This window comes from Cyrtonyx montezumae, unplaced genomic scaffold (genome assembly GCF_038088225.1).
Source record: "Cyrtonyx montezumae isolate F1298 unplaced genomic scaffold, pur_monq_1.0 scaffold_10, whole genome shotgun sequence".
Taxonomy (NCBI): domain Eukaryota; kingdom Metazoa; phylum Chordata; class Aves; order Galliformes; family Odontophoridae; genus Cyrtonyx; species Cyrtonyx montezumae.
The window spans coordinates 41,010,897-41,035,840 of NW_027071826.1; the positions used below are offsets into that span (position 1 = coordinate 41,010,897).

A 24,944-nucleotide genomic window follows, 5' to 3' on the forward strand; every position below is an offset into this window, starting at 1 on the left:
TACTAAATGATGTTCAAAATCTATCTTCTAGTATTATGTCAGAAAATAATTGATATTTGTGTACAAAAGTACTGAACTTGTGATAGTCTATGGAAAGCTCATGAGAAAACAAGCAGGTATTTCCTCAGGCTGTGCAATCAGTAAGCCACACACCTTCTAGCTTAAGAAAATAAAACTAGGAACGGGTGCTTGTTCAGCAAGTGGTTTGTGAGGGGCAGGACTCCTAGCAAAAAGGATGTTGTATGACTGCACTTTACTTGAATGTGCAAGGTTGTTTTTCTTAAACTGAGTGCTAGTTTGACCTTGGGAACCTTCCAGTGTCATTCCATGTGTGCATATACAACTATATGCTATCACTCATCATACTGTTTTACTGTGGGTAGACAGAAGAGCGCTCACTCTCTCTGACTCCCCAGGCTGTGTTGGCTTTTGCTATCCTTCATTCACACTACTTCATATAAGTTAAAGAAAGTGATTTAGTGATGCTTGTGCCAATTTACATATTCCAGATTCAAACTGGCTGCTAATCAGGTTACCTCTGAAGTACAAATCAGATCTTTATCAGCTTAAAGGTATTTGGTAAGTGTCAAAGCCACTTGGTAAAACTCCATGGTTTCTGGTGAGGTTTCTATTTACATCCTTTCTCATTATCTCCACAGCTACATCTGTTTGTTTCCAGTGCCTTCATGAAAAGTGTTTGTAATGTTAGCTGGGGCCAGTACAGCTGCTTAATGTTATTGGGGATGAGGGTGCTCGTGGGAAGGGAATGACACCTGTGGGACCAACTCCCCTTAGGCCCCAGAGACTGTAACCTCCTGGGGACCTTGTTAAAGCAGTTTGGAAGAAAGCTCAGCTGCACAACTCTGTAAGCTTGGACACTCAGCCATGCATAACGCCCTGGACCTTTTGTTGGACAAACCTCTTCTAGTATGTGATCCACATGCCCAGAGCCTTTACCCAGAATGGGCAACAACTCGCACCACCTCACACTCCAGCAGAACAGTAGGGCAAGCTGCCTCCACAGAAGCCAACCCCTCTTGGCCTCATTGCCCATGCCCACATCCCTGCTGATTCCCAGCACCATTGCAGCTGCCGTCCATCTGCAAGAGCCCTCCGCATCTTGCAGCCTAGGAAGACCAAGCACACCTCCAGCTGGAGGGCCACACTTTGCCAGGCTTACACACCCTCCCCTCTCCCCTCCCCTCCCCATGCTTTACCTGTAGGGTACAACTCCCTGTCACTCTCCTCTTGTGCCAGATCCTGATCTGATACCTGCCACTGAGCACTTGGTGCTGCTGCAGGCAGGAGCTGACCCACAGTAAGTTACATATTAACTGAGGCACTTGGGCTGGCATCTTGCCCATGCTCTGGCCTCTGGCTGACACTTCTTTCACATAATGGCTCTGATGCCAGCATGCCGCATACTGCTACACCAGGGCAATGACCTGGGGCTGCCCACGGTGCTGGCTCCAGGAATGGCACTGCCCGTGCGGGTACGCAGGTGCGGCCCACATGAAGTCTCAAGGAAGCACAGCCATAACATCAACTGCAATTCATTGCAGCTTTGCCACAGCCCTGAGGAAAATGACCTCGGTTGCTCTTTTCATTATTTCTGGCATTCCTGTGTTGGGCCAGGTGACTGGCACTGCCTGTCCCCAATGACACTGACTGTGCCCGGCCCCCTCCTCCCAGCCTGCAAAGGGCTCTGACACCTCTGGCTTTGTTGTATCACCTCAAACTCTTGAGAAACTTTCTTCTCCCAGTTGATTTCTTTGCGCATTACCCCTGGTCACCCTCCAGTTCTCTGTCCCCTTCTCCGCTTTTTGTCTTCCCCTGAATTTTTGGCTATGTTAATGACAATGTGCCTGGACTGCCTGCTGTACCCTGGCCAGGGCAGGTTTATTTTCACACTGTCCCAACCAATGCCTGCCCGTGGTTTTCATCTCCTGTATGATGTTTAAGTCCCTTTCTAGGTGATCACAGACCTTCTCACTCACGCATGCTTCATTTTTTCCTTCATATCTCACCTCCCCTACTCCTGACCACCTTCTTTTCAAATGTCCCAATGTTGCAGAGGAAGCTGTACCAGCTTCCATCTAGCCACAGAGGTGAAAAGTTCAGCAAACGCTTCCCTCTGAAGAGCAAGGTGTTCCCGCCGCAGTCTGCAATGGGAGCAGAATTGGGCCATCAAGGGTCTGTTTATCACTCAGAAGTATATAAAATAAAAAAAAAAAGGTCCTTTGTGCATACTGATATGTTATCAGATGTGATTCACTGAGTCATATCTATTTTGGCAATCACAGCACAGACAATTCAGCACAACATTTTTTAACAAGCTTAGGATGATCAAGGAAGAACACTTCAGAATTTATAGGACTATCTAAGTTATAGCTGTGACTGTCTCATGCCATGCAAAGAAGTTACACTTCTAAAGAATACTCAAAGCGAAGTATCTTTTAGAAAAAAAAGTATGTACATAGATGATCATTCTCTACCTCTTGTGTTAAACAGCAGTTGTATTTTAAAGAAATTGAACACAGAAATACTGCTGAAGCTAGATCTATAAGCTGAAACCTAAGAAATTACACAAGGATAAATTCAAAGTCTTTGACCTCAAAGATCAGAAACTTTGCATCTTCTTCTAATGCTTATCCTAAAAATATTAGTCTCATAAGAGATAGGTGCTTATTCTGTTCATTTAAATATATATACTAAAAGTTCAGTTATTAAGCAGATACTCTAGCCATGAACTACCATTTTACTTCCCACATTGGCAGGTAGCTCCTGGAGGGGATATTTTAGATTAATGACTAATAAGAAACAAAGAATGTGAATTCCTGGAATCATCTACTTTGTAAGACTGCCCCTAGGGTTGCACCAAATTAAAGCTTCTTTGGTAAATTTTATGGTTTTGGAATACATCTTAGTCCAAAATGTGCGCAAAAAGGGTAAATGCAACCACAACAGTTAACGTGATGAAAATCTATCAAAATACCTCCTGAGGTTAAAACTGAATTTCATTTCTGTCTGGGGCTTTTATGATTTATATAAATGAAAATCACTATGTGAGTGCTCACAATGGAAATCTGACTGTAAGTACCATGCATAGTCCTCCGATACATACTTATGTAACCTTAGTAGATTAATTATCATTATGATTGCATTATGACTTCTTATGACCCTGTAAGCCTCAGCCTACTCATAGTCACATGCAACCAGCAAAACTGAGAAGAAAACAAAAAGGTAGATTTGTTGAAGTGTTTTGTGAATAAAGGTTGAAAAGTCAACAAATGGCTCTGTGAATCTTGACCAGGCGTTCCTGGCTTTTTCTGCTTTCAAGTCACGCAAGTACGAATGAGTGACCTTGCAGAACAGGAGTAAATTACGCTGTTAGTTTAAAGCTCATTACGTGCTCTTGTTCTTCTGTAGAACAATCACAAGAAATAAAATAAGGCAGTCATCAAACGAACCACACTAAATTTTAAATGAATACTCACAACGTGATTACAGCAGAATATTTCTTTGACTCTTACAGACAAGCAACAGATGCACAAGCAAGGAACGTACATGCACTTAATGAGAAAGTTGTTTGTGTGTGTTGTCCTAGCCACCCACCTCCAGAGTCACATAGTATCAGGTCAGAAGCGTTCCTATTCCTTCCTCCAGGCAACATAAATCTCAGGTCCCTTTCCTGGAATTCTGGGAAAAGACACAGTATAAATATGCATTTCTGCATTGTTTACATTCTCCAAAGTTAATTAAGAAAAAAAAAGGGAGCAAATATGCATCTTGACAAGATATTTTAGTTCTATTCATAGGACCATCAAACACAATGTCCTCTGGTTCTGATGAAAGCCTCACCAGCTCTACAAATGTCTACTGACCTCACAGGGACATGGCAAGGCACTGATTGTAAGTGCTGCTTCACTAACAAACAGAATTGTCTTTGCACGTGACCATTCACAAAAACATACCTTGATGTTGGAAGGAAGATAAAGGATACACTGCTGACAAAAGGAAAATGGCATGAACTGACAACCATAAATACACATCCAGACCTCAAGTGTCATGTTTGGTTTTGGGCCCCTCGTTACAAGAAGGACACCAAAGTGCTGGTGCATGTCCAGAGAAGGGCAACAAAGCTGTGAAAGTTCTGGAGAACATGTTTGATGGGAAGGAGCTGAGGGAACTGGGATTGCTCAGTCTGGAGAAGAGAAGGCTCAGGACTGCTTTATCACTCTCTACACTGATCTGAAAGGAGGTTGTAGCAAGGTGGGAGTCAGCCTTTTCTCCCAGGTAACTGTAATAGGATTAAAGGAAATGACCTCAAGTTGGTTCAGGTTGAATATGTGGAAGAACTTCCTCTCAGAAGGACTGGTGATGCAATGGAACAGGCTGCCCATGGGGGTGGTGGAGTCACTGACTTAGGAGGCGTTCAAGAACGGTATAGATGTCACACAGAATGACATGGTACAGAGCAGTTAAAGGCACGGTTCACAGTTAGACTGGATGATCTTAGCAGCCTTTCCAACCTTAATGATTCTATGATTTTAGGCAGAACATGCATGGCTTCCTTATAAGCTGTGTAAAACATAAAGAAATATCCACAGCTCCACAGAATACATCCACACAGCAGTGTATATATGTGTGTATATATATCTATATGAACACATACATACACACATTCATAAGTGTACCTCTGCTAACTATCAGCACCTATTCAGTTTTGAGAAAGTTAGCCAATAAACAATTTAGTCCAAAACAGTAACATTAGAGAAGAATCTCTGCAGTTGTTCTGTTAAACAAAATAAACAGCGTTAATTTATTTTATAACTTATAAAAACACTTAAAAAAAGATACCATAGAATGCAGTTCAGAAACACAATTTCAAAATATTCCTGTGACTTTCCCATCTGTTTTCTGTAAATAAAACCTACTCATATGTTAATTGAAATAATCAGTAAGATTTTGTTTTAATAAGTAGAGATCCACAACAATTTCTGAAATAAAACGATGTGCAACAAAGAATAGCTTGTGGTAGGAATTCCCCTTTTTCCACTGCTAAGGAGATTACAAGGTTATAATTTGTAAAATAAGCATATTCCTGATAATTGAATTAAGGATATGAGCTGCATAAGCAAATAACAATCACAAGAGAGAGGGAGAGAGATGCTGAGTTTCACACATAATTTGTTTCTGGCTACTTAGCAGGGCTATGGTAGACATTCACTAAGTAGAGTGCAAACATTCACTACTTAGCTCACCTATCCAGCTAACACCCATACACTTCCATTAGCAAAAGCAGCTTCTCTGGGACAGTTGGTTGTTTGCTGTGAAAAACTTTTCACTGAGATGGCTTTAAAAGAGAATTTGCTGTTAGGTTAAAGATGTGCTCACACTGATGAAGTAACAACCAGGCAGTATTATACTTTCTACTTGTAGTATGCCTCATACTACAGCTCTGATTCAGGTCTACCAAAGTAACTAGGGAAAATTCACAGAATATCCCAAGTTAGAAGGGATCCATGAGGATCACAGAGTCCAGCTCCCAAGCCAACCCCAGCTCTTTCCCCCTACCTTAGACTAGGGCTTCATCCTTCATTGCACATCCTGCACCCTTCAGCCCACCTCTGCCACCACAACCTGCACAGAAAGGTGACTTCTACAGCCATCCAGACTTGCAGTGAGACAAACATAGAGACAGCCTTGCCTGAATGAGCCAAGACCAAGGCTTTTGAGGTAGCTATCAGGGCTGGGCTTTTCCTAACAAGGCCCAGCTGTGCTAATGAAGTAACTATTCCCAACCATTGTGGGGTTGAAGCGGCCCAGGCACAGCTGTGCCCAAAACTTCAATGGCACAATGTCAACAGTGACAAAACAAGCTATACACTCCAAAGGAAGGTGGGGAACTTCCTTCTAGGGTTAGCCTGCACCCCACTCATGCTTTTGCCTAAAATCTGCAACTTCAGCTAACTTGACAAGGAGTCTAGTATTAGTCAGGCATTAATGCAGTGTTGTTAAATGTCAGCTCAGAAAAAGTAGAGGCCAAACCAAAGCAGGAGGAGTGCTGTGTCATGGTACAGGCTGCAAACTGGCAGAGCACACTGAAAATAAAAGTGATTTCACTACAGTTCAGCAGGAATGCATTCCTGGGAAGAAGAGGGAAAGACAGTGTACGTGGATGGGAACTGCCTGGTTGAAAACATATCTTGCCTAAGACGGTGCTTTCTTATTGTCCTTTAGAGCACTGCTCACATGTTAGGGAGTGATACTGGAGACCCCTTCATTTACGTGTTTTTCAAAAACAAAAGCAATGGATGGACACTTACATAGTTAAAGCATTGTTCAGATGGCATTTTTTTATCAACTTCACCACCACAGCCAGAAGAACTGATGAAGTGTTACTATACATTTTGCCAGCTCTTGAAGCTCTATAAATAAATAATTTAATTTCTGTAAGTGTCCATCTGTTGTTTCTTCTTTCCATTTTCATACTGACATACTCTGTGAGTTACAACAAACTATTTGAAGGAAGGTAAACACCATGGTTTTGGATATATGCAATCCCTAACAGCTTGAAGGGAAAGTGGGGAAATTATAAATTTGGAACGTCCTTGGCCTCATTATAAACTAAATGGAAAAATCTTATGTTTAACATTGCAATTGCAAACATTAAAACCTGCTTATTCATGAGGTAGGCAGATGGCACTAGGAAGGTAACCAGTGCAGCACTCAGTTAGTCAGACAAGGCCAGCTCTCCAAATCCAACAGCATCTTGTGTGGCATTTTTGCCAAATCTGTCAAAAAGCAGCAATGGTAAATGTCATTTATGGGTAAGAGCATGCTCACTGGTTTTGAGCTGTGACACAAAAATGTTTTCCATGAACCATAAAGAGTTTTCGGAATGATGTTTTTTTGTCACTTGTATGCACTGAAGATGAACCTCCTTATAGAATGTCATTAAATACAATTAAACAGTGCAATCAGTGAGACTCGTGCCCAGCTGGCTCCCTTGGCTTCTGGGGTGTCCCCTCTCTCATAGGGCACTCATCACTGCAGCAAAGCCTTGCTGCACTGTGGCAAAGTGCGGTGACAGGTGGTATGTTCTTTGAAGGTGTATGAAGGAAAATGAATGAACAGTCACCAAAGCAAGTCACAAACTAACAACATACAATTTCAAGCTAGCTCAGGGAAAAGAAAAGAGTGGCATTTGTAAGCAGCGTGCATCCTGCTGCTCTTTTGTAAAGCCAGCTGTGAAACAGGGTTGCAGTGCTTGTTTATAACTAGGTGTGCAGGCTTCCAGATGTGTAAGTGTAAAGCCTGCAGACATCAAAAGGGCTAGCAGTCAAAACCATTACCTGAACACCACCTTTCTGTATTTCAAAGCAAAACCAGCTGAGTGTTCCCTGTAATCACTATCCTGTAACATCCCTTTAATGGATGGGGATCCAACCAGCACAAGGTCTCTGTGTCAGTGAAATAAAGAGGATGCCCATCATTTCTTTCCTCCTGTGAGGCATTGCTCACATCCCCAGCATCCCTCGTGGCCCTGCTGTTTGTATGGTGATTGAATAGGATTACACAGCAGCATGAAGTGGGAAATGGCAGACTGAGAAAAGCCATTGAGAGGTACGGTGGCCAAAATCTGTGGCCATGCACTGGAAATGCTGGAAAAAGGCCAGCGTGCTTGTGTCAGGATAAGGGGAAACAAACATGAGCTGATAAGTCTTTCACAAGAGCATCTGGCGTTTTGTAATTTGGTTACTTTGCTTTCTAGAGCATAAGGAAATCACTTCTTAGCTTGGGATGGTTGGATTAGGCAAGACAGTGACAAACGTGAATTTGTAAATTGCCCACAAACGGGTAATGACTTTCATGAGTGAACCTTCAATGAATTGCTTAGCTGGTTGCTCGTGGTTTTACCCAGCAGTTCAGCACCACTCAGCCACTCACTCACTTTCCCTGGGTAGGATGGGGCAGAGAACTGGAAAGGTAAAAGTGCAAGATCTTGCCTGTTGGGATAAATGCAGTTTGGTAAATAAAGCTAGAGCTGCTTGAATGAGCAAAGCAAAACAAGGAATTCATTTGCTACTTCCTATCAGCAGACCAATGTTTAGACAGCCCCAGGAAAGAAGGAAAGTCCTTGGTTCCATGTAAGAATTGCTCTGCAATGACTGAAATATCAGTGTGCTAGTGACATTATTTTCATCAAAACTCCAAACTGCAGCATCCTACAAGCCTCTACAAATAAAATTATCCCAGCCAAACCCATTACAAAGCAGTAGCCAGCACTTCCTAGCACAAATCTTGGATTGGTACTGGCATTCATTTCAAAGAGAAAAACTCTAGGACTTGAAGTGACTGATGAGCATCCATAGCTCAGCATAATATGATCTGATGAAATGCTGACTTTCAAAGCACTCTGCGAGAGCTCTGGGAAATGTTTTGTTCCATGCAAGCAGATGGTTGGTTCACTGGCTGGCCCACAGAAGCCCATTTGAGGAACACTGCAAAGAGTTTGGACAAGGTGCATTTTACTAGGAAAAGGAAGCATTGAGGATTCCGTTATAACATGAGCAGCAGGAAAAAGTAAACACATTAACTGAATTTAATGTGGGCAAAAATGGTGGTGTGGGGAGAAATTCTGTTTCAGAAAGGTCATTCATTTGCCTCTGCATTCCTTCATCACATTTACATGCTGCTCGCTGTATTCATCAAAGGTCTTCTTTATTCTTTCTTGGCATGCATAAAACAATTGCTTTCATATACAATAATGTTGTTACTCAAACAAGACATATGAGAAAAAAAGCGACAGCTATTTAATTCAGATGTTATTATTAGCAGCTCTTGAGAAAACAGATGTTAAGATTTGTGCCACATATTTAAAATGTAAGAGCAAGCACCACCTAACAGGGTACGTGTTGATGACAGACAGCACTATGGGTGCCTCCTTCGCAGCCAGACTCCCCCCAAAGCACATCTCTCCCTCTGGACCAGGACAGCTGCAGGGAGTCCTTGGCAGCTGCAGAATGAGGACGTTCTCATCGCTTGCCCCCAGCTTCCCCATGGTCAGACACAGGTCATCCTGTGTGCTTCAATGATACCAGGGAGGCCCCACGCCCCAACCTTGCCTTTAAAGGCTGCATCTGCTCAGACATCTCTCTGCTGCCCATGCAACACAAAGATCAGATGGACCAAGGGGAAAATTTTGACTGAACATAGGTAATTTAACACATAACTGGCGTGAACTCTTGTTCAGATTTGCTGCGTCTGAAAAAGAGGTGTAGTTCACAAGGTGCGTCGTTGTGTTTCTAGTTTATTTTATACTATTCTGTGGGATCACACAGTAGTAACAATGTAATCACAACCATTAAATGCCACAGTGGGGCAACGACTCTTTTAAAGCTCTAATGATTACAGAAAAAGACAGTTACTAGTGTTATTATGATGCTTATCAGTGTGGTGTCATACACATAACTATATTAATTGTCTCGGTTAAAGAGTTGATACCGGGGCCAAGAGTCAAAGCATGAACTTTTGAGCCTTTCTGCAGTTTCCCCTACAGGGGTTTATTCTGCTTGCTGTTCCGATACCTCTGTGACAGAGGACGCCTGCTTGTATTTTTTCCAGAGCAGCCCACTGTCCCCCCCCGCCTAGCATACAGCTTTAGCAGCACCAGTAAATGCTTGCAAATAGTACATGGGGATTTGTTTGTGGCTGTTATATTCACATTGATATATACACACTCTTATAAAAAGATCTAGCTCATTTCCTAATTGCTACACATTTCATACTGGATGGCAAATGAAAGGCTTAAGCTCCAGCGGGATCGTTTGTGTCTGACCCACAAATAATTGTTTGACATCAGAAGGTTTATTATCTCCTAGCAGGAATGAGAAGCATATTCCTTAATAGGTTCCCCACCCTGGGCAGTGCAAGCCTTCCTTTGAAGAGAGTCTCTATGGTAATTGATGTTAATGAGCAGCAAGCCAAGGAGAAACACTGGGTCACCAGGTAGGAAGCCCCCCAAGAGATAATCTAATTACTCTCCAAAACAAATTACTTTCAACCAAAACAAATTACTTTCAATCACTCCACAACAGATAAGATCAGTGGAGAGAGCTCAAAGCCGATGACAGCTGGAGACCGAGGCTTCACGAGTTTATGGATTGATCGCTTGTCTCTTTGGTCGGTTTTGTTGAATGACAATGGAGTGACAGAAAACTGGAGCCAAGAACTGAGCTCCCTTTCATTTCATTCAGATGAATGCAGAGGACCTGCCAAGTCGGTGCTATTTGCTGCGTGGCTCATTGATCTAAAGTTGGAAAAGCTGTAGCCATGCACGTTCACGTATGTAACACGAGTAAAACTCTCTAGGAATAAATGTGCGGACTGGGAGATGATAAAATCTGCTTACTGCCTCTGCATTGTTATGCTAGGAAGCAAAACATTGCATGGTTGCTAATTTGTGAGTGCACATAAAAAGTGAGGTAAAAGGAGCCTTCATTCTTATGAGGACTTTAAAGGCCAAAATCATATGTATTATTTGCTGCTCTAATGGCATACTACTAATTGTTACTAAATATCTGAGTTAGATCTTATTGAAGTAAATGAGGTTTTTTTCATGGAAGGCAGAATCGGGCCTTATCTCCTTTTCTTAACACAATATCAGCAGCATTGTTATGAACACAAACTGATTAATCAGTAACATACGCTGAAATCAGACTGAAATACAAGTTACCCATGAGTAACCACTGCATTAACCAAATAATAAGATCTGCTCCAGTGCAAAGTGGTTAATAGGTATGATAAGTGAGAAATCTTACCATCTTCTAATGACAGAACTTGGGCAGCAAGGGTATAAATTATTGGCAAAACTTGTAGACAATAAGTCCATCGCTGGCTTACTTGGGAAATCAAGAGTTAACATGCCACTCTAAAAAATGTAAGTTAGTGAGTGGAGTGAGTGATTAATCAGTGAGTTTTTATACCATGCCTAATTGCCATGATGGTGCAAAGGATTGTCACCATTGTGTGTGTTAGGGAAAAACTAGATTGGGAGATGGCTGTCTTTTAAGCATGGGATACCAATTCTGACATTGGAACCACAAATAGGAAGCATTGTTTAAGCTCCATTTATAGTTCTGCTGCTCATTATTTCATTAGCATTGGCTAATTCCTTCTACAGCTTTATGCAATCATCGACACATCTTCTTAACAGAACCCAAGTAAAGCTAATGGCAGCATGCGATCTATTAGTAAAGAGAATGTAAAAAGGGCAGCCACTGTCCAGCAATACAGCTCTTCAGCGGAATGAGCCTACTGTAACAGAGATCAGTAGCTGGTGTTTTACAGGCTTTATCTACCAGAGACCTCTGATAAAGAGCAATACAGAGGTATCAGGGAGCCTCTGCTGTTGAATGAAACCTTGATGCCCCACACAGAGCACTTCAAGAACTGAGGCAACTCTATCGTGCAAGGGTCTTCTTTGTACCTCCAGGCATGAAAGAACCAGTGGCAATTTGTCTCTTGCTTTGACCAGTAATGTTTAAGGAACTACTTTAATCAGGTCAAGGTAAGCAATATACACAACAAACAGGTAATGGTAGATTTCACATTCTATTTAATATTTGCTGTTATGTTTAGAGAGATAAATCCTTTATTTTAATGAAAGTATTTTTCTTCACTTTCCAGCAATGCTCAAGATTTTATCTCATACTATAACAAATCATTTGATGAATCTGAGCAACCATTGGAACTTGAATTACCTACTAGTTTTCTCACTAGTCAGATGTGTAAAACCTAAGTAAACTTGACTTACTGTCTGAAGATCAACCAGGCTTTTTTCAATGAAGATTTGTTCTGCTTCTCTTACTTTCAAATGGCCTTTTAATTGGCCATTAAACTAGGAAATTATGGCTGATTAGGATCAATCTAAATGCAGTGTTTTGGATGGACTAGCTATTTGAATACCATTCTTTTTAGACCCCGTGTTACTTCTGCTTTGTCAAATAACAGTCAGCTTCACCTGCATTGGCAGGATGCTTCAGTAACCTTTGCCCTTCAATTCTTGACCTCAAATGTCCCTCAGCCATGTTTCGTGGTAGCAATTCCAAGAGGCTGAAATAAGGAACATTAGCAAAAGTTACTTACCATAAACTTAATTTTCAGATCCATGGCAAATCATGCAGCTACCCCACAACAGTGGGATTTCATCAGAAAACTATTTCCTGTGATGTCTGAGTGGAACATCAGTTACTAGTAGTCTTCACCCCTCACCTCTTGAGAAATTCCACTCTCAAACTTTCAGTGTGAGTATGTCAACTATACTGTGTCTGGGAGTCTTATGGAGAGGGAAGATACCATCACACCTTAAAAATTCCAAGGGAAGTAACTCTGTCTACTAAGCAGGTTTTGAAGGAGTTTTATTAGTCCTTCCTAAGGTATCTATCTTTACTTCTAGGCACAAAATATGGTCTGTGTTGAAAGGAAGGCAACTGCTCATTGAATCACTTTGCTTTCCAGAAGCTGAGGATATGTCTGCATGCAAAATATTCTGAACAGTCATAGAAGAGGCCATCAGGAAATCTTATACTTTTTTTTTTTTTTTTAATTTGCATTCGTTCTGAACTGGTTCAGGAAGGGCTTAGTCATTTCAGTAAGAGGCCTTCCTGCAATATCATAATAATCAAAAGTGATGATAGTTGGTGAATAAGCATTATACAAACCTCCCACCTGTGCCCTGAATTGAAACTTTGACACTATGTTCACCAGCATTCACTAATCATTTACAGCTCTGTGCTTACCCATTCCTGTCGGTGACTAGCAATTTCTAGGAATGATAAGCAGCAGAGCACAAAATGAAATAAAAGGCAGCAAGAAAACTGAAGCAGAGAAGACTTATAAACCTTAAGGCTCTGAGCAGAAAATAACAGTGATTTAACATTAGTCTAGCAAATAGAGAATGTAAGTGTCTTATTTTGCACCAGTTCAAATCTCTCACGTCATCCCACAGAAAGCACAAGTGTGAGTCTAACAAATAACCTGACCTGCCAACATCTGTAAGAAAATGCAGTTTTTCCTTGGTAGATGTGCTCACAGGTTTGTTCCATTGGCTCTACAACTCGGTTTGTGGGGTCATCATCCTGGAACAGAAATGCTTCACTCAACAGACAAACACAACTAAGCCTCTTTTGTTCCCTCCCTTTCTTACTTCTAACTGCCAAAACACGACCAATTAGAAGTCCCTGATTCAATGTCCTTGTTAATAAAGACAATGACTTTTCACCTCCTCTGAAATGTATTTATTCCTACATGGGACAAATGTATCCCCAGTATAACTCAGCAAAATTGCTTTGCAGTCAGATTTGGTTATTGTGCCCACAGCGGACTTGTTGTTGAAGCCCTTGCACATCCCAGTTTCCTACTGTGCTCTTTAGGACTGATTTCTTGGCAGATAGCATTGAATAGGACTGAACAAGATCACCTGATTAATTCTGGCTCTGTAAGATTTAGCATGTATTTGAGCAGAACCACTTTGACCATGTACTCTTAGTACCCTTGTGATTTTGAAGCATCACTTCGGAAGCAAATTCATTCCCTTTTTTATTTTTATCTTCTTTTAGCATCTATTATTCTTCCAGCAGTGGACCTCAGCCTCCATGAAGACTCAAGATTACATTTACCTTGGGTATTGAAATGTTTCAATTAGATTAGATGTTTATGTGCCTCAGCTTTTCCAACTTTTATTGATTCACTGGAAATAAGGTGCTGTAAAATACCTAGAAAATCAATAAGGCTTTATTAAGTTTCACAATTCCAAAGGATTTTGTAGTGCATGGAAAAGACGGGTGGCTCAAGTACATTCAAAGTATGAAATAACTGTTTGCAGTGAGGAAATAATGCTACTGGGCCATTTGAAACTGATGGGACTTTGGTAAGCTTTAGGGTAGACTTAATCAGAAGATATCGTTTGATCATGGAAGCTTCAAGTCAATTCCAAGCTACATAATACTCTCAGGAATGCACTGTCTGTTAAGAAAACATTCGATATCAGAATGGTGAGAAATTCATTGTCCAGCTGTGTTTATTCGAAAGAACCAGCAACAGTATGTGTACCTATCACTGGCAGTTGCAAGAACCTCTCCCGTGCAGTGAGCACTTCAGCAGAGCAGTTCCAGAAGCTGATTATTTGAAAATCTGCCAGTATTCAATGTATTTAAATCCTGCTAACTCACCAGGGCCTGCTATACCCACAGTACGGGGAGAGCCCTCACTTGTCAGGCATCCTGTCGGTGGGTGTACACAGTAGGTGCTGTGGAATCTTAATTCTGTGCTCATTCACAGTCCATGGGGAAATACTGTCATCTTTCTGCCTCTTGGGTTGCAGAAGAAACTGGGTAGCAGAGTGGCCCTTGACACGTGGTGGAGTAACCCCTTCTTCTTAGGCAGGTTTTTAACTTGTGCTGCACTGATAAGGCTCTTTATAGAACAGCCCTGCGTTCAAATGCCATGTCACAGCATGCTGTGTCTACTCCTGCTGTTTCTACCAGAGGCAGGGGGAAGCACCTGGCTATGATGCCCACTGTCTGCATCAGGGCAAGTGAGGATTGTCTGCTTGCTGCCACTGCAGGGTGGCACAGAGAGGTTGCAGCAGAGCTCAGAAGCAAAGGAATGAGCTGGAAATCTCCAGCTGTCTCTGGAGTTCTCTCAGTCACTGAAGTTCTTCAGCTTCTGACTTCAGATTAAAAGCAGAAAGACTCACAAATCTCTACTCAGAAGTAATACCTAATCACAATCATGTGATGTCTCCTCCTAAATCTACGGAGATCCCAAATATACCTCAAAGGAAGTAAAACACCTTAAAATTTCTGTACCATTTTCCTTTTCTACAATGATATATAAACACACCCTGGAACATGTCCAGAGAAGGGCAACAAAACCGGAAAGGTCTGGAGCACAAGAGAGCAGCTGAAGGAAACAGGAAAGTTCAGTCTTGAGAAGTAAAGGCTCAGGGAGACCTGATTACATCTGCCTGAACAGACGTTGTGGTGAGGTGGGGTGATCATCATCTGCTCAGGAGCGGCTCCATACCCAATTTCTGATCACCATGTAGCAACCTTCCTTCAGTTTACCTCACTTGGTCCTAATGACGTTACTGCCTACTAAGACACAAACACTCATTTTTTTTTTGGCACGCTCCAGGATTGATGGATGCTTGACTTTTAAAACATAGCAGTCATGATCTTCCAAACCTTATTTGGTTCAGCTTTAGTATCACAAAAGCTGAAGGTTTTGTTCTGCAGAAATTATATAGGCCCACTGAAAAGCACAGTGGAAATAAATGATTAATTACAACAGGTGAAAATGCTTTTGCAGTTGAGTAGTATTTAGTCAGGAGGTATTTTTATTCTACAAGACTTTCCTCCTTTACTTTTTCTTATCCCCAGAAAGGCAGAAGTTCCACACTGCCAGGTTTCCTTGCTGGTGGCTCTGTTCATACAGGGAGCAGGCCTAGCACTGGAAGTGACGGTGTGATTTGTCACACGTCTCTGCAAATACATTTTCAGAAACTTGCAAAGATGTGTCTTTCTATCGAACTTTAGCAAAAAGATGCCCATAAATGATAATGTTCAGTGATTTATATGGGAACTGATATAAAAGTCACATTACAGCAGAATACGTTGAACAGTGAGATTAATTAGCTCTCAGAAAAAATAAAATACTAAATCTGGGCTAATCACTGAGGGTTTTTTCCCAATGTCAATAAAGAAATAAGCACTTCCAGAGATAATTTAACCCATATCTCTTAAACAGCTGTTTGGAGATAGGTTGGTGCTACCCAGCCCAGATAAGCACGTGGAGGCATTCACCTCAGTCACTGATTGCAGAGGAACTTGGACAAACAGATTAGATGGAGAGATTGTTATACCAAGAAAGACAATTCCTAAAAACAAATGAGTTAAGTGTTTCATTTCCATCTGATCTGATATGAAATGTGAATCTCCTTTACTACTTCCATTTTTGATCCTCACAAAGGAATAATAATACCACCAAAATAAATAAATATGTTGCAAACATCCGTTTGTTATGCTTAAGAGGAGCTTGACTTTTTGATGAAGAAAACACTGTATATGATTATGGAGAATATTATTAATGCTATAATAGTACAGCGTTAATAGTATAGCAGCATCAGTACTCATCAAATAGCTTCTGTTCATTGAGATGCACAACAAAATGAACCAAAGCATTTCACTGATTCATTTCAGCCCAAACTCTGTGTAAGTGCTGGGTGCTCAGTGCCTCAAAGAATGCTCAACAGCCAGAGTGAGTTACATGCACAACTGCTGTGGGGCCCAGAGCTGTAGGCAGCAAGCTGCTTTGGAGCAGCCATGTCGCAAAGGTGCAGAATTATGTAGAGGGAAAAAAATAGGATCTCAGACTCCTTTGTATTCTTTACTGGTTCTGTAACGCTGTGAGCCTGTGAGATGTTTGGAAGGATGGAATTTCTCACGTCAACCCATGACTGAGATGGTGCAGGAGGAGCAACCTGGAAGTGAGGTGGCCCTCATGTTCATTAATGACTTGTTGAGCAGGATGAGAAAACTGGGCTTCCTTGGGATGACTCAAAACTTGCTGCAGGGAGCAGGTGTTGCAAGGCCCTGATCATGTAGACACTGACTAATCAGCATGACAAACCTCAGTGATACAGAGTGCACGTGGTTAGGGTGTATAGAAGTGTATCCATACAGGCGTGGGCCACCATCCCATAAAGCTCTGTATTTTCATGCAGCCTTGTCCATATGCTCAGCCTTGCTGAGCTTGTGTTGCTCAAAAAGAAAAGATGTTTGTGGAAGTGTTTAAAGGATGGAGGTGCAAGTGTACAGAGAGAAAAAAGTAAACAGGCAAAGAAATACAAACAGCATTTGGAAGGTTCTGTTTGCTCACTTGCTTCAAAAATTCTTCTGGAGGCAGGAGACTATGTTATGCTTAACTGACACTTTATGTATCCCGTGGGAAAAGAATGTTCTTTTTATTTATGAAATCCCATTGGTACCTATTTTCTCTCTTGGGATGTAATGCTCAGGTAGGATGGACATCGGGAAAATCAGCAGGAATGCCTTGAAATGCCTAACACATTTGCTGGGTGAACCCCAGCATGTCAGCAGACGGACCGGGGACAAACCCATTTGATGCCCGTTTCGGGTCTCTGCCCAGTTTCTCTAAACACACTTTTTTGCCGATTTATCTGCGCGAATGGGAAATAAGAGCCGGAGAGACCCCAGCAGCAGCTCCCCGACGGAGAGGTCAGCCCGCACCCAGGCACCCGGCTCCATCTAGCGGCACTGCCAGGGATGGCCGGGCGGCAACACAGCCCACCAGCGGCGCCGGTCCGTCCCGAGGCGCCGTGCCATGCCGTGCCAAGACCTGCCGAGACAGCACGTGCCGTCGCTCCGGTGCCGGGCAGTGGCCGCTCTCACCCCGTGCTCAAGTCGCGCTTCTCTGGCCGGGAGAGAGCCAGACGGCGGCCGCGAAGCCCCGGAACCGCTGAGCTGCAGTATGGCAGAGCCCTGCCCTGCCTACCGACTTTTCCTCCGGCCGTGTTCCACGAGCATTCCCTCTAACTTAGATCTGAAATACAAATACAGGATGGACAAGCGCTGGCGCCGGACGGGCGGAGTGATGTCCCCCGAGAGGCTGCGCTGCTCCCTCGCCTCTGCGTGACCGATGGTGCCTTTTGGGTCACGCACCCCTGGTCCCATTCCCCGTACTTCGGGCTCACATCGGGGCTGCGGGACAGCCTGGCCCGTCCCGATCCGACCCGACCCATCTGTCCCGTCCCGTCCCAGCAGCTCGGTTCGCGAGGGACCAGAGCGGAGGAGCCTCGAGGGGAAGGCCCAGAGATGCGGCTGGGGAGGGAGCGACTCCCGCAGGGTGTCCCCTCCGACATGATGTCATCTGATCAATATTTTCGGGGGGAGTGACCGACCCGACCAATTCCCGCTATGAAACGGGCTCTATATTGGAGCTGGATGCGACCGAATCGATCGGGCTGATAACGGAGGCCTATAAAAAGCCGGGGGGCCGGCTTGGCCCGTGCTACATCCCTCCCGCGACACCGCCAGCCGCGCAGAGCGCCCAACCCCGCACCGCACCGCACCGCCCCGCAACGCCCGCGGCACCGCCGCTGCCCGACGCGAGTCCGAGTCCGAGTCTGAGTCCGCCGCGGATGGGGCCGCGCCCCGCCGGCCCCGGCGCTGCCCTGGCGCTGCTGGGGATCGCCGCCGCCGCCGCCGCCGCCGCCGCCAGGTCGCTGCCGCTGCCCGACGCGGGTCCGCACGTCAACTACGGCTGGGGGGAGCCCATCCGGCTGCGGCACCTCTACACCGCCAGCAAGCACGGGCTCTTCAGCTGCTTCCTGCGCATCGGCGGCGACGGCCGGGTGGACGCTGCCGGTAGCCAGAGCCCGCAGAGTGAGTGCCGGGCTCTGCGGGACGGGATGGACGGGACGGGACGGGACGGGATGGGACGGGACGGGACGGGATGGGACGGGCGGGCGGGCGGCGGCGCGGAGCTGACGGCGCGTCCCCTCTCCCCGCAGGTCTGTTGGAGATCCGCGCCGTGGCGGTGCGCACCGTGGCCATCAAGGGCGTGCGGAGCTCCCGCTACCTCTGCATGGACGAGGCGGGGCGGCTGCACGGACAGGTGAGCCCCCGGACGAGAATGGCGGAGTTGGGGGTTGGGAGTTTGTTGGCACCGCGGAGAGCTAACGGGGCTTTGGGGTATCCCCTCCTTTTCGGTGTTGCTTCGGTCGTTCTTGGCACTGCCGCTGCCCGGGAAGCCGCGGGATTGTTAGAGGGCGGCAGCAAGGGAGCATCGTCCCGAATGCACAGTGCCTATTTCACGTGGAAAATGCAGTGCCGTTCAAAACTGAGTTTTTTTTAGAAAGTCTCATCGTTTGGTGGTTGCCTCGGAAACAGGTGAAGTCAGGGCATTGGATCTGAATAATTTCTCACTGTTCAGTTCAGATACTCCTAGGGAAAAAAATAACGTAAAAATGGTTTCCTTTGGAAAGGAGATGCACTCAGGTTGCAGCTGCTCAAACAAACTCTGGAGACACAGGGGTGTCACCTCTTAGGTAATACCAAACAGAAAGGGCTTCATGAAGGCTCAGCCCTGCTGTCCCTCTCCCGTCTGAAATACAGGACACCTGTGGCAGGCTGCAGAGCTCAGTGACCCACTGGCACTGAGCCATTGGCTCGTGGTTTTCGCCCAGCGATGTCAGCATATCCTGTAGATATTATCGGCGATGTAAACTTGGCTTTGTAAACCCAGAGATAAGCTGCCAGCTTCGGAATTTGAAAGTTCAGAGTAAGGCTTTGTCTAAGCGCTCTGCAGGAGCCTGGGTTGCACGGGGTGACGGCTTGTTATTGTGCTGTAGTAAAGGCGCAGCTCCATTCTGCTTTGATAGCTGCGGCAAACTTTGTGCTGATTGCAGCAGGGCGAGGACTTGGCCCATTGTCAGAACTCCCGGTAGGTTCACTCAGAGCAAGACGGGTGTAGTGAGGTTATTGACTGAGCATACAGCGTAGGACTGAGTCTTTCTATCTCAGTTTCTTTTCTTTTTCTGGGCTAGAATCAGACAATCGATGCAGTGATAAGGTGCACAGGCTCAGACAATGTCAATTATTAGCTTAAAGTTTTAATGTATAGCCAAAGCAAAATCATCAGTGAAAACAGAACAAATCTGGATCTTGCTCCTAGTGGAGCTGCTGTAGTCATGGAATTTTAAAGAAGCTTTCTTATAACATCATTTTGTAAGCTAATGAGCATCCTTTGAGTGGGTTTGTTTGGTGTACAGTGTTCTTCAGGAACAGTTCTACAGGACTTTAGCTTTTCTTCTGGAAACACAATGGCATGTGGCTGTGCCATTATACCCTCATGTCATGGACCAACTCTATTTGCCTCACTCTAGAAAATAGCTTTGTTGACTTTGGTAACAATATTCACAGAAGTGAAGGGAGTAGAAGTTAACATGTGGAGAAAAGTCTTCCCTTTTGAGACACAGCCCCCTCTCCCACAGCCACCCTTCTCTAGGGTTGCACTTGGAAGGAGGAAATAAATGGCCTCTAGCATATACCAGCTGTACTCCTCCGATGCCCAAGAAACACTGGCTGAGACTGTGCCTGTGGGAGACTGAAGGCAACAAGCCAGGTCATCCTCGACACCCACCATCATCTCTCTACTATCAGCCCAGGCAAAGCGTTTTCCTTAGCCCAGAGTTCAGCAGTGGAAGAAGGAAAGGGCAGGTGCAATGTCTGGGGCCTAAACTCAGCCATCCTGAAATGTGCTGCTTCTTAACACAGGACACAGGGATGGCTAGGGCTGATTCTGAGCACACAGTATGCTGTAGGCCTGCCCTCAGAATTTCTGTAGTTTATCAGAAATCATGTGGCTGCTTAATATACTGACGTACTGTAAATTTCTCCTGTGGAAAAAAAAATTCTGGAAATACTGAAAGTGCATTTAAAATGTATTAAGAACTATGCTAGGGACAATCCCACTGAAGTGAGCAGGGAACAATCTGGTGAAGACAAGGGGGTGCCATCAACAACCAGTGTGATTTGTAGCATGTGCTTGCTAAAGAAGCTTGCTGATTTCATCATCCTCCAAAGGAAGGCTGACTACTTCTCATAGCAGTAAGTACAGGTGACAATTCAGCCACAATTGAGCATCACATACTGATACTTTTCTGAGATATATTGTGTGTGAGATGAAAAATATTAGTTTATTTTGAAGAAAACCTTTTTTTGATGGATTAGTTTAATGAGGGCTTTTAAATGACACTCAGATGCATGCATTTAATTGTACCCTGTATACTTGATGGCACATGAAAAAAGACTGAAAGTAGCAAATACAGTCCATATTTAGCCAGGCGGAGCATCCACTTACCAGTGAGGACTGAAGCACCATCAGCAATTGCCTTTTGCTGACCAGGAGTTCAATCACCTGCAGTGACTGAGCCTGAAATAACAGCAGTATTGTACAAAATGCAGTGCTCATGGGAAGGTCTGAATGATGATCCTAGACCCTAACAGAATGTCTCTACAGAATATCACAAATGTACTTCTACAATTTCATACCTAAGCAGTTATGTCCTCTTATGTAAGATCTTAACTGAGCACAGTGAATCTAGCGGGCATGTTTGTAACTGGCTTTATTCCTTGCTGTTTAGCTCAGCTATTCCATTGAGGACTGTTCCTTTGAAGAGGAGATTCGTCCAGACGGCTACAATGTGTATAAATCAAAAAAATACGGAATATCGGTGTCTTTGAGCAGTGCCAAACAAAGACAGCAATTCAAAGGAAAAGATTTTCTTCCACTGTCTCACTTCTTACCCATGATCAACACTGTGCCAGTGGAGGTGACAGACTTTGGTGAATACAGTGATTACAGCCAGGCTTTTGAGCCAGAGGTCTACTCGTCACCTCTCGAAACGGACAGCATGGATCCCTTCGGGATCACTTCCAAACTATCTCCAGTGAAGAGCCCCAGCTTTCAGAAATGACTCTGATTGCACACACGGTTCTAAAGAAATACTACAGAATGTTGCAGGTTTTTAGCTTCTTGTGTAGTGATGTCTCAAACTTTTTTTTCATGTCTCAGTATAGAGCCAGCCTTTTCTGTACAATGTGTTGTACCTGTAAGAGCTGAGTGCCCAGATGCCATATTCAAAAGAATTGCCTCTCCGTAGTTTACTTGGAAAAGAAAAATTAAATAAGAACAGCTTAACAAATTCAGAGTTCCTCTATTACTGTGGTGATGATAAAATATGTAGTTTTTGTTCATCAGATTCATTACCACATGTGTTGACCTGTTATTTCTGCTCACAGGAGCAAATACAGGAAATCCTGCCATTCACAGGGAAGTTCACAATCTTGTAGACAAACATTTGGAACAAAACACGATTAAGGAAGACTGAGCAAGTGTGGTTACATGAACTAAAGTTAGTGCTGTTTCTCAAAAAGCTGCTGACAACCTTCTGGGAAAACTTTCTGTTGAAAGCATACCACTGAAAACAATTCTGCTTATATACTGTGCTTTTTCTTCCCCTTGGAAAGAAGGGAAGAAAGGAAAATACTTATTCCTTTCCCCTTTGGAAAACTGGATCTTTGATTTATTTTATAGGCTAATTTATGTTCACGAAGGGAACTGCATCATCCAGTATAGACTTGTCTTTAACATTAATGTGAATTCAGCATGTGGGTAGAAGTGTATTCAGAACTAGCATTTGTGTTCATCTGGTAGGAATGAGCAGTTCAAATTAGCATCCAGATGTATATATTCATTTATGTTGTTAGCAAATGGAGAGAAAGTCTGAAAATGGTTGATGTATAAGTCACATCAGTTGCAAAGAACATTTTAATATTTTTATTTAACCATCATCAATTCTTCTAAGTCCATCTAGGCTTGATTCTGCATCAGCTGAAACTGTGGAGATACAGTCAGGTGATTTAAACACTGCAGAACTGAGCTGGCCATGCCATGCTTCTTGCAGGAAGGGATTGTGGGGTCCTCCTGGCCAAGAAGCATATGTCTGATGTTCTCAGTTCTGTTCTCCCCTTGTGAAAGTTTAACAAAGGAATAACCAAACAGAAACCAAAAGAAGATGAATATAAGGGTTCAGGGATTCCACTCATTTTTAAAGGCTTGCTTATAATAGAGATTTCTATACAAAAAGCTCTACCGGAAACTGTGTTCTTCTGACCTAGCACTTCATTGCCAATGCAATATTTATAATTAATTTATTAAATACATACCTCTGTTTATTTTGTTACTGTTATTTATGTTCAAAATTCTATTTATATACTCTTGAAGGTGGGTTTTTTTTTTTTTTTTGGTTGTAACAAATTTTTTGAAGTTTTGTAATCATTAAATTTTAGGAAACAATAGCTTTTTAAATTACTGTTCATTATTGGTAGTGTAATGTGTACACTTGGAATAAAAATCTTCTTCAATACAGAAATCTAGTCTACTCTTTTGCGACTTCTTCAACCCAAACACTTGAAGGAGCTATATCAAACTGTGGGATCTGGCTCCACAGCAGCCATGTGGAGATGGTGCAGTTGAGGTGCAACACAGAGACAGAGTGAGTTTCCCAAAGCCAGACAGTGAGTGCCAATGCAGGACTTCTTGTCCATCTGCTGCCTGTTCCTGATTAACCCCACGTGAAACTGCAAGACTGAGAGAAGTATCTTTGTTATGGAAAGGTTCGACACCACATGCATGAGCCACCGGCAAAATGTGAAACCACTCAAGGTGGAAGGCTGCCCTCCTTTAAAAAATGACACCATACACTATAGTGCTTCCAGGAGGGAAAATGGCTATTAAGCCTGAAAAAGATGTTGATTTCTGTCAGGAAAACTAAGACTGAGCATTTCACTCTAGAAATGCTACAAGGGTGACTCACAGGAACTGAAGAGCATTTGGCTGCAAAACATCTCCCACGGTGTTTCACATTCTCCTTCATGCTGTGCCACTGCCATGAAACCAAAACCCATGAAACCAAAACCCAGAACACAAAATGAACTATTAAAATCTGTTCAAAACCTCGCTGTTCCACAAAAAAAAAAAAAATCACATTTCTCAATAGAAACACAGCAAACAATAAAATTTAGAGTGTACTCTCTTTACATTATCCTGGGCGAGATCTTTAAGTAGATTTAACATTGCTGTCACAAATATTGGCCAAGAAAACATAGCCAAGCATCGTTCCATTGGGAAATAGCACCCTATTTGTTGACACCTTTGGGTTTGCATCTTCCACGAGCAGCACAGTGATTCTTACTGTAACAGCATGGATAGAGGCTGGCTCAAATCTTATTTAGACAGAGGGAACTCCAGGAGCTAAATTACCCACACCACTTCCTGGACCACTTGAGTTTTCCTTGGAGTTTTCCCATCTGAGCTCTGATCAGGCCTAGCCATTTTGCTTATGAAATGTGACAGGATTCCAGCTTGAGGCAGAACGATTACTGTAAAAATGCTTTCCCTGCTACCAGACACCTGACTTGTGCAGGAACTTGGTGTGCAAAACCCTGAAACATCATTGTCCTTGGCTCTGTGGGAATGCAAACACCAGCACTGCTGTGGAAAGGTCCTGGCTGACCACTGCGACCCAAAGGCAGTATAGCAATTGCCACGCTTCCATTTGCATTTTACAGCCCTAAAACATTTTAAAAGGTAAGGTGTCAAATGCCTCCTTGTGAAGTCCCCATTAGAAGCTATGATGTGTAAATGCGAGTAGTGAGAAAGCTACAGAAAAGGAGATACTGGCCTCCTCCATTTCCACTTCGGGGAGGTGTGAAGAGCTGTAAAACCTTTATTCAGGCATTGTGGCATCAGTGCTATCGCTACTCCAGTAATGAAATGATGTTGAAAACTTAGGACAGTCGTGCTTTGTACAGAAGACATGGTACGTTAGATAAATGTGCTTCCTTTGTTCACAAACATGTGGGTGCCTGCTGAAGTGAAGCAGAGCTGCAGAACGGCTGTGGAGAAGAGACGTCACCTGGACGCTGAAGTAGGGGTGAAATTGTGACAGGACTGCTGTCCAAAACAAGAGCGGTTGGGCAGATTTCTAGATGGAAAGCTGCCGATTTTGTGGCGTAACGATTCAAGCCACCTGCCCACTGAGCTCAAACCACTTCCTTCTCGTTAACTTCCAAAGCAGGACGTTAACTGCAGGGTAGCTCCAGCAACACCTTTACTTCCGCTCGCATCACGTGGGGCAGCGAGAGCAACGCGCGCCTCCGTCAGCTCCGCTGCCCACACGGCGCTTTGGCGCCCCCTGCTGCCTGCAGCGCATCCCGGCTCCGCGCATGCGCACTAAGGCAGCGCGACGCGGCCCCTCCGGCTCGCCGTCGCATCCCGGCGTCCATCGC

The 24,944-nt window shown here is 43.8% G+C and overlaps 1 protein-coding gene across 1 annotated transcript; it reads left to right on the forward strand.

The window, feature by feature from the left end:
- The first annotated feature begins 18,229 nt into the window (after positions 1-18,229).
- FGF19 (fibroblast growth factor 19) lies at positions 18,230-22,973 on the forward strand. Its single transcript, XM_065755727.1, has 3 exons — positions 18,230-18,473; positions 18,602-18,705; positions 21,236-22,973. The coding sequence occupies exons 1-3, from the start codon at positions 18,230-18,232 to the stop codon at positions 21,566-21,568; spliced, it is 681 nt and encodes a 226-aa protein (XP_065611799.1). The 3' UTR covers positions 21,569-22,973.
- The last annotated feature ends 1,971 nt before the right edge of the window (positions 22,974-24,944 follow it).